The 10545-nt window shown below is 46.6% G+C and overlaps 1 protein-coding gene across 1 annotated transcript in view; it reads left to right on the top strand.

Annotated features, from left to right (window-relative positions):
• Nucleotides 1-6261: 6261 nt before the first annotated feature.
• The window catches only part of LOC119181679 (uncharacterized), a 40302-nt gene continuing 36018 nt past the window's right edge, over nucleotides 6262-10545 (top strand). The window contains exons 1-4 of the mRNA XM_075874647.1: nucleotides 6262-6418; nucleotides 6727-6801; nucleotides 7513-7601; nucleotides 9024-9121. Of these exons, the coding sequence (XP_075730762.1) occupies nucleotides 6262-6418; nucleotides 6727-6801; nucleotides 7513-7601; nucleotides 9024-9121 (419 nt within the window). The remainder of the gene's footprint in view (nucleotides 6419-6726; nucleotides 6802-7512; nucleotides 7602-9023; nucleotides 9122-10545) is intronic.

The raw sequence follows: 10545 nt of genomic DNA, 5'->3' as shown, positions 1-10545 counted from the left end.
AACATCTGGGGCAAACTGAGAGGTTAATGCATGATAGAAGGAATGGTATCTAAAAAATGCGTTAGCAGCCAGCGCCACACTTTTGCAAATACGCCACGATTCTCTGAGTTGCAGTGTTTCCGCCTGGAGAAACCGTCGATTATATTAGCCAGACATCCCGTCCTAATCAGTGTGTTTTAAAACGACTGTTAAAGGCCTTGGCTCACCAAGACTGATGAAAATGGATATCAACAGACAAAAAATAAACAAAAACACTCCAAAAGACAAAAAAAAATTCTGCAGATCCCACGTACCTGGCAATGAACGTTATGCCAAGCATACGGAGGGAAAACGACCACGTTGCAATTTTTTCTTATTTGGCGACACGTCATGAAATGACGCGAAATATATGTACAAATGTTGCACGCACATACATATGTTGTAGAGTTGCAGATGTTTACATAACCAGTTGTTTGCACTTGCACAACGATGTCAACTGAAACATGTGAATTAGCGACTAGAAGAAGGGATACGAAGCCCTGATGCTCGCGGTGATGCTGGCCCTGGACACTGCTACATAAATCAACTTCCGCGCGTGGCAACTAACAACAATTGATGTTAACCAGACGTCACGGCTGTATCAAAGGAGTACATATTTAATGTTTAAAAAATTGGGTAGGCTGAACTGCAATAACTACTTACTTTTCAAGAAGACTAGCGTCTATTTGAAAAGTAGTTCCGAGACCTCACGTAGCTCTGTGGTAGAGTGCTTGACTGCCCCACAGAATGCTCGGGTTAGATTCCTGATGGGACCCTAAATTTTATTATTTGCATTCGTCGGGGGGTCAATGCTGCCTATGACAAGTTTTTTTACCCGTGACATTTCTTCTATGCCTTCGTTGGGTCGACGCTACCAATGCCAGATATTGCTTAACGCTCGCGCGTTAAAATTTCCCGTGTGTGTTTTTGTCGTTCCTGGGTAGAAACTAAGTGTCAATCACCTGTGGCCGACACCCGCATACCAGTGGCACATACCCGCCCGTAGGTATGTGCCACTGTCTGGCGGGAAGCGTTTGACGACTTACGCAACGGGATCATGACATTATTCATGTCTTGACCAGCGCGTCTTATTCGTCAAACCATCTTACCCTCCCATGCTAATTTTGGTTCACGCCAAATTAGGGGGGGGTGACCACGAGTGCACCCGCACGTAAGCGGCTAGTTAGATAGATAGATAGATAGATAGATAGATAGATAGGTCTTCCTTCAAGCAAGGCACTATTGCAAAGCTGTCGTAATTTTTAAAGATTCTTTTATATACTCTCAGTGGATGATAGACGTGCCTTTGGCGAATGCAGCTTCCCCACAAGGTATCGTAAATGATTTTTTTAATCATCCTGTCACAGCCGATCTGGAGGAAGTGCCGAAGCGTCAAATCGGAAGGTAACCCAGCCAATAGTAAACCCTGAGTGTGCTCCTCCGTAGAGGAATTTCCCTGTGCGGCCGACCATCAGAATTGGTCAACGTGTCTGCCCTGGCGGACAGTTAACCAATATGCTTTCGTGCTTCGAGTGCTTTTGCGTGTGTCAGACCGAAGAAGTGCCTTATTGGGTGTATTATACGGACGTAGGTATTCCAGTGACCACCATCTCAGCAATCGGAACGCATTTGCACACAACGTAGCATTTTTGTGAGCGATGCTGGTTTTAATACATGTATACAGAAATATCCTACTAATTCAGGTTAAGAGAAAACACGCAGCACGTGAACTACTGCGAAAAAGTAGCTTGGAAAGAGAATTCGAGAACGTCTTGCAATAATTGTTAACTTAGATGAATGCTTGGAACTTGGGACATCCTGAAAGCACTTATCGGCTACTCTTACTCCTTAACACTGCAGCTGAAGTACGGGTGAAAAAAAAACTGAAGACTATATGCTGAGAAATAAACTTCATGTCTGGTCTTCATTGACACCAATCCTCTTGCACATCTTCACCTTCTATTTTTAGCTATTTTTATAATCAGCATTATGCGCGTCTGAAAGGATCCATGTATTACTTCGGCGATCATCATCACCAACAGGCAATGATGTTGATCCTACGGCAGCTCTTTACGTTCTTGTCATCACTGCCCAGATGATGAATCAGCACTCGTAGCTGGGCGCTTACCGCATCGCATCGGTTTCAGTGTTTACACGCGGAAACATGCCCGATGCGGAAAAGTAGGTACAATTGTGGCTGCGTCACAGTGCAGTGTGACATATTTATTAATTATTGGCAGCAAAACTAGCAACCAATAAGCAGCTGCGTGAATTCGCGTCGTGCTCTTTGGAAGCGTTGTCAGCCCATTGTTGATGCGCTAAAAGAATAACTAAGGGTCAGTGGTGAGGTTCGCAGACGTTCTTGACTTTGCAAGGCTGTTGAGGGGTACACCGAGAAGTGAAGCCAGGCTAGCAGCGATGCTATCAATTACGATATTACGTTTTCTTCTTGAAGATGGAGCTGATGCGTCTCTGTTTTTCGAGCAACAAATAATAGCGTGGTGGCCTGGAGATACGTCAGGGGGTTAACTGTTCGAGGAATAAATCGATAAAGGATTAAGCACTGCCGTGAAATGCGCATGACGTAACGCGAGTGGAAGAAGAGTAGAAATCACTAATCGGGATGTCTGACAAAATTATAACTTGGTGGGCCACAATGAAGTTCACAATGAAGGAATGAAGGAATGAAGGAAGATAAGAAAGGAGAAACTATTCCGGCTACAAATAAAAAAAAATTGGCCTCTTTGAAAGGTTTCGCCACGTGTTCAGTTCCTATATATGCCATAACGGTGAAGTGTAATACTGCGTACGGTTTTTGTTAAAAAAATAATAAAACACGCGTACGCGTGTCCTCCTAAAGAACGACTCATTGGTAGCTCTGCCGATTTCTCCAGTACGTACAGACAGCCTGCGCTACCTTAACGGTATTTTTCACAAAACGCCGCCTCGCTGGTCGGAACGAATTATTCACACAAAAGAGATATCTACCCTTTTTCATCTCTTGAGATTGATTCGTCATGCCAGCTGTCTAAACCTAAGTCACTGTTTTAATTTCTTCGCGTTTTCCACATAAAGATGAGTTTCTTGCTTGCTTCATACACACTTAACACACAGGATGGCATTACATCTATTACCTCACCCGCGATACAAGCAGGATGCCAAAGTCTTTTGACGTAAGTGCGTATGAACGCTTTGTTAAGAAGTGCTCAGGTAAGAGATGACGAATCGGTGTCTTGGACATCGTGTCGTGCTTGTGGGTGCCGTAATTCGAAGCAAACTTTCATTTGCCGCACACCTTTCGTTGTTGTCAGCCATTGCGGACCACTCTGCTCGCCGTCGAGGTGACGATCCCTCAGGGATAGTCGTATACATCACCGTACGAATTATGCAGCCGCCTAACCTGAATTATGATGTATCACTGGTGCGGACCAAGCTGTAGAGTTCTTACGAGAAGGAGCCACAGCCTAATCGTGGACACGCCTGCCCAAGAATGAACAATTTACCAAAAAAAAACTGACACCTAACACGCGCTTCTTTTCCTGACACATATGCTGTCCCTGGTACACACGGGTTCATCGTTTGTGAGAGCACGTGGAATTCCAGTTTGGCTAAGTAGTTCACTCTAGCTCAGGTGAGTTCTCCTACATTTCGCCTAATTCAGTTCAGTTCAGTTCAGTTTTATTTCCTTAAAGGCCCCCATTCAGGGGGTGTTACATAAGGGGTGGGATTACAATCCTAAGCTACCTTCTAAGCTACCTTGTCATACTTCGCAGTGCTGAAAAATGATTCTTAATGGCACCGAGAAAAGTCTCAAGATTCGATCTATGGGTGTATTGCGTTTGTCATTATCAAACGCGTCAAGTTAGTGTTTTTTGTATATAGCTTTATTGTGCATGATACCCGAAAGTGGTATTGACCAGCGTGACCTAAGAAGCCTTCGTCAAACGCATTCGTCTTTCTACCTGCCTCGCAATAATGTATGATAGAACTAGATAATTTACTTTCGGATTAAACACCGTACGCGCACGTGATACACGCGATATATAGAAGCAGGCTGGCCGTCTAGATTACGCTTTATGAAAAAAAAGAGGTTTTCATGACAGCGATTTCCAAACGCACGGAGCATGCAAAGAAGCGCATGCACAGTGACGTGTCGCAACACCAGTTCTGACGCGAGCTGGACTGATATACCGAAGGATCTGTACGAGATAACATTTGGCTACCCTCCAAGTCCGCAGTATGTGTCACATACCCTTCGGACACTTTCACCACATCTTAAATTAGATTAGCCAGAAATACTATAATGCAAATATAATACCATGTAACATGTGCAAGAGGTTCGTCTCTTCGGCGAGACTAGCACAATCATGGGGTAAATACATTATATCGTCACGTAAACTCTATGAATACATTGTCTCTTAAGAATGCGATTGCGCGGTAAAGGAGATATCACCCCTCCTCGCTAAAGCAGCGTTGTAGCGCCCCTCTGAGATACGCCAGGAAACGTTTTCGACTGAAATGCCTACACACATACACACAGATCACATGGCCTTACATTTGCCATATTTAATAATTGGAACAATTGTCTCGGTTAAAGTTGCAGTCAGCGTATTGCTTGCTCACCGCCCGTCAACAAGACTGTATCGCAAGTTTCAACTTCAATTAAATGATTGACGTCAAAAACCTCTGAAATTGCAGGAATGCGCACCGGTAATTGATACTTCATAAATGTATTGTGCGGTAAGAAACTTCATGGCACTGAAAGAGTATCCTGATAACTTATTATTCTTCTAGCACTGTGGTCTTTTAACTGAACCCCCTGCAAATTTGTGGGAATGGCCATGCTATTCAAAAAAGTACTTTCATGAATACCCTCCATTCACCTTCGTTCAAAATAAAAGGTGCAAGACCACTATCAAATTTGACAACGCAGGTCTAAATAGGAGGATGCGTATTGTACATGCACGTGTGGGCAATGTAAAATTATATGCTTTGCACTAAAGATATTGTGGCGGGGTCATGATGTGGGCCAAGGAAGCAGACTGTAATTAGAAGATGAAACTGGTTTTTTGGCCAAACTCTTGGCCCGTAAACTGAAGGTCAGAGTAAAGCTATGCCCACTGGCACTTATAGCAGTGAACAGAGCGTCGGCCATCGAACAACTGACAAGCAGTGAAGCACGTTGGAATTTATACACGGGCGTCGAATCTTCTAGCGTTATTGTTATAGCAACCGCGATGGTTCCAGAATAATCTGTGATGTAAAAAATAGTCTACTACAGTCCTGAAGCTTCCCGAACTCCACCGATGCGGTTTGCGCTGAGAATAACTGACACAGTGTGACGGGGCAATAACAACACTTCAGGAACAAATGTGGCTTATCCCTCTCTAAGAAGGCATCGTGCCGATGCTTTAACAAAACACGAAAATACAACCTGAATGTAAAAAGGTAAACCTTATAGGTACAATCAATAAAAACGTTATTATGGCAAACGCAATCAAATATATATATTCCTTAGGTCCGTTAACGCGCAATGAAACAGTTTGAGGCGCATGACATGGACGACTTCAGGTCGCACACGGCGCCGTTGATCGTTCATGATGCCGTCGGGGACTACCTTGTAGTCGAGATAGCCGAGACGTCCAACTACCCTATACGGTCCGAAGTACCATCACAGAAGTATTGAAAACTGGGCAAGTTGGTAACAATTCATTGTAAGAGGGTAACAGCACGAAAAAACGGAGACAGAGAAATAGAGACACAAGACGAGTGCTCGTCTTCTGTCTTTCTATTTCTCTCTTTGTTTTTCGCGGTGTTTGTCTCTTACAACTACCGCAGAAGTTTTTCACTCAATCTACGTTGGCGTATATGTGGTGATGCCATCAGTTTGGGGGTGGCACGTCGTTCTACGGCGGTGGCTTGTCTGGCTGTGTCTCTGGAATGCGTGAGTCAAGTCAGCAGTGAACGCCGAACCCCTGTCTGTGAAGAGAACCTCTGGGGCACCATGTCGAAGGACGACGTCCTCAACAAAATACTTGGCTACCTCAGAAGCAATGCTTTTGGGTAAACCTCTTGTTTTGGCGTAACAGGAGAGGTAGTCAGTAGCTACGACAATTCAAAATTTCCGCAAGTGGACGTTAGGAACGGCCCCAAGAAGTCCATCCCAATCAGCTGAAATAGTCGTCGGGGAGGATCGATGGGCTGCAGAAGTCCAGCTGTTCTAGTTGGCTATGTCTTCCAAACATGGTCACCAGACTGGTATTCCGCGAATCGTCGTCGTATATTTTAATGGCAGCTGTCGGTCGTCTGCTGATTCTTGATCTGCAGGCGTGCGAGTTGACGATCTTCTTCAGCACGCTGAAGTTAGACGGTGACTTCAAGGTTTTCTTCGTCAGCGACGGTTGGTAGCATCGTGTCGAGCGTCATTGACCGGTTCTCCCTCCGTTGACCAACTTGTATGGTGTCATCTGCGTCGTCTTCTGCATGGCCGTGTTGTATGTGAATGTCACGCACAGAAGGATGACGTCTCACGTCTTGTGTACGACGTCGACATACATAGCCAGCATGTCGGCGATGGCCTTAATTAGACGCTTGGTCAGGCCATCGGTTGGTGGGTGGTATGTGGTCGTACAGCGGTGGCTTGCCTGGCTGTATCTCTGAATTGTGTGAGTCAGGTCAGGAGTAAACGCCGTACCTCTGTCAATGCAGAGAACTTCTGGGGCGCCATGCCGAAGGACGACGTCCTTAACGAAGTGCTTGGCTACCTCATCGGCACTGCCCTTGGTTAGGGCTCTTGTTTAGGCTTATCGGGTTAGGTAGTCAGTAGTTACGACGATTAAAAATTTACGCAAGCATACGTTAGGAACGGCCCCAAGGGGTTCATCCCAATCTGCTGGAATGGTCACCGAAGAGGGTTGATGGGCTAAAGAAGTCTAGCTTGCCTAACTGGCTATGTCTTCCATCGCTGATACTCTCCGCAGGTTTTTACGTAGTGAGTGACGTCAGCATTGGAGTGGGCCCAATAGTACTTATCCTCTAACAGCGCTTACCCACGGGAAAATCTAGTGATAAGCAGTCGGGTCATTATGGACAGTGTCCAGAACTCCTGGACTTATTCCGAGGGTACTACAATAGGCAGTTCACCCGGTGCGGCGAGAAGGTTTTCTTGACGCGAATGCTGTTCCGCAAACAAAACTACACCAGTCCTCGCTAGAATACCTTTGAAACAACAGCAGGATTGCCCTCGAGGTATTTCACAAGGTCCTTGATTTCAATTGGATCACTGTCGTACGGTGATCCAATTCGTACGGTGATCGACGCTTAAGGTTCCCAAGAAGTTGTCACTGTTCTTGTCATCCTAGGGTGGTGGTTCAACGGGGGCACGTGACAGGCAGTCGGCGTCAGAGTGCTTTCTTTCGGACTTGTAAACGACAGTAACGTCGAATTCTTTAAGTCTTAGACTCCATCTTGCAAGACGACTCCACACCCAAACAGTCACTGGGCTGGACAAGTCCTTGAACTTAGCTAGCCAACACAACACGTGGTGCATGGTCGCTCCCAACTTTGAAGTGCCTTTCATACAGGTAGGTGGGAAACATTAACGCAGCCCAGATCATAGCAAGGCACTCTTCTTCTGCTCTGAATAAGCCCGCCGATATGATTCTCCCGATATCACTTATGCTAGGTGGAATCTCTGTCTTTGACAGCAACCGCCTAGCATAAGTGATAACCCTTTCTTCTCCGTTAGTCGTCTGCAAAAGAATTGCGACGAGAGCTACACTGCTTCCGTCGTTGTGAATTTCGGTATCGGCGTATTTGTTGAAATGTGCCTGTATCGGAGGGTCTGCTGGTGTCATTCCGATTTCTTAAATGTTTCGATTTTATCCGTTCCCCTCTTGAATCGGACATCTGTCTTCGTGAGCAGCGTCAGTGGCTCAGTGATCTGTCAGAAATCCTTGACCAAGCGTCTGTAATAGGCGCACAGTCGAGAAATCGGCGCACGCTTTTCTTGTCGGAAGGAGGCGGGAACGTGGCGATGGCAGCTCTCTTCCATAGGTGTGAGTGCACTCACCTTGCTGATCTCGTGACCCATAAACAAAAGCTTCTTGTACACGAAGCGGCACTCCTTTGGCTTCAGGGTGAATGCAGAGCTCCTGGTTGCTTGAAGTACGGGTTCAAGCCGCTGGAGATGTTCGTCGAAGCTTGAGAAAAACACGATGACCTTATCCAAGTAAACGAGAAAGGTCTGCCACTTCAAGTCAGCCTGAATTCAATCCATGACTCGCTGAAAGGTTGCAGTTGCCGAGGAAGCAGCGAAGGGCTTGAACGAAAGACCTTCAACTTGAAGGGGTCCTTCTGGTGTTATGAAGGCAGTCTTTTCTCTGTCTCTCCCGTCTACTTCGATTTGCCTTAAGCCGGTCTTGATGTCAATCGACGAAAAGTGCCTCGCATTGTGGAGTCGATCTAGGGCATCCTTCATAAGTTGGAGCGGGTACATGTTCTTTTTTGTGATTTTGTTCAAGTGGTGATAGTCGGCGCAGAAGCATACAGTACCGTCCTTTTTTTCACTTCTTTTTTTGGGGTACGCCCACGGACTTTTTGAAGGCATAATGATGCCATCCCGTATAATTTCGTTTAGTTGTTTCTTTATGGCCTGCTGTTTCCGCGTCGAAACCCTGTACGGGTTCTGATGGTGTGGCCTGGCTCTTTCTTCTGTCATGATTCGATGTTTCGCGGAATGTGTCTGTCGAATTCTTGACGACGACAAAAATCAGTTCCTGTATTTGAGGAACATGTTTCTGAATTGTTCTTGTTTATGGGTCCGAAGGCTCGTCGAAAGGTGGTTGAAGCGCTCCAGTTATTGGAGTAGATGTGGTTGAATCGGTGAGGGCGAAAGCGTTGCTGGCTTTCAATATCTCTTTAATGTAGGCAACAGCCGTGCCTTTGCTCACATGCTTGTACTTGTTTAAGTTCGTGAGCATCACTCTTGCGTTCTCTTCTCGCAGATCGGCTATTCCTCTGGCGATGAAATTTCTGCGGTTGATCAACAGGTGCTGGACGCCTTCAACGATGCCTTCTCTTTGTTGACTCTTGAGTTCCGACGGTAATGTTTAAGCTGGAGCGAGGAGAAATGGTGACGTGGTCATCCAGCACAATCAAAGCGTGCCTTGCGAATGGCGTGTGCGGCGGCAGTGCTTTTTCTCTGGTTAGTGTTGTTGATTGTGTTCTCGGGTTAATGACGGAACCATGGAGGTTTAAGAACTCCATACCAAGAATGACATCCCGAGATAGGCCATAGAACGGCGTAGCTTTCAGAATAAATCTGAAGGTTAATGGCGACTCTGGCTGCGCAGATTCCGACCAGCGTAACTAGGTGACCTCGCACTGTATGCATTTCGGGGCCTTTCCAATCACTTCCCACTTTCTTCAGTTTTGCGGATAATACCCCACTGATGACAGAATTGTCGGCTGTTGTGTCGACGTTAGCTGTAACGCTATGGCCGTCGATGAGAACACCGAGGTCACTAGTTTATCTTCTCGCGTTGCAGGTAGGTCGAGGCGTCGGACCTCGGCTATGATGGTTTTACCTTTGCTTCGATGTTGCGTGATCAGGTCTTTTTCCTTGGCCGCAAAATTTCGACGTTAGAAATACGTCGACATTGCGGCTGGTTCTTAAAGTTTCGGCGCGGCGTTGTCGTCAGCGATTTTAGGATGTTTGGAAATTCGTCGTACAGAAACCGCAACTACATTGGTTGCTGTCCTTAGTTTTTCACGTACGGGCTAGGCGACAGGCCCCGAATTGGGCCAGTGCACGCCCGGCAATGAGACATGTAGCGGGTGGGTGATGGCGAATGTCAAGATCCTCGGGGAGTTCAGTGCTTTGCAGCGAGGTAGATGGTAATGTCGCGGTGTGTTTCAATTCGCTATGGAGGTTGCGCATCTATGACAAAACCACGCACTCCCATTTGGCGGTACTGGTAGTGATGGTAGGTGTGGCTAGCTTCCCTGCAATGGTAGCAGAGAGGTCGGTTGTCGGGCTCACGCCACGTTTCACTTTTACTCGGCGCAATGCAAAGGCCGGTGGGTGGATAGTATGGCGTCGACAGCGCCTGTGGCTGGCGGTGAAACTGCGACTGTGCGGCCTCTTGGCATGACCGTGAAGGGGGAGCGTTACGTCGTGTTGCAGCATCATAGCTCGTCGTTTGTGGTTGCGGCTGTGGCGCTTCGTGTACTCCATATGATTGCCGGCCTTCTTCGCAGAAAATGCCAGCTATTGAATTCAATTAGGTCTGTGACGAAGGCAACAGCTTTCGTAGCTCCTCCTTCACGATCTGTCGGATTGTTTCAGGTATGTCGTCGAAGCCGAGGGCGTGAACAGCTGCGCTGTCTTGTCTTGGATGAATCGGGAATAGTGCTGGCTGGAACGCTCTTCCAGCGTTTTCTCCGTTCCCGTTGCCTCCGAGTGAAACTCTTGAACTGTTTCAGGTGGATTCCACACAAGTTCCACAAACAGTTCTTGGTTCACCC

Source organism: Rhipicephalus microplus, chromosome 10 (assembly GCF_043290135.1).
Source record: "Rhipicephalus microplus isolate Deutch F79 chromosome 10, USDA_Rmic, whole genome shotgun sequence".
In the NCBI taxonomy this organism is placed as follows: Eukaryota; Metazoa; Arthropoda; class Arachnida; order Ixodida; family Ixodidae; genus Rhipicephalus; species Rhipicephalus microplus.
This window is presented reverse-complemented; position numbering and strand designations above follow the sequence as displayed.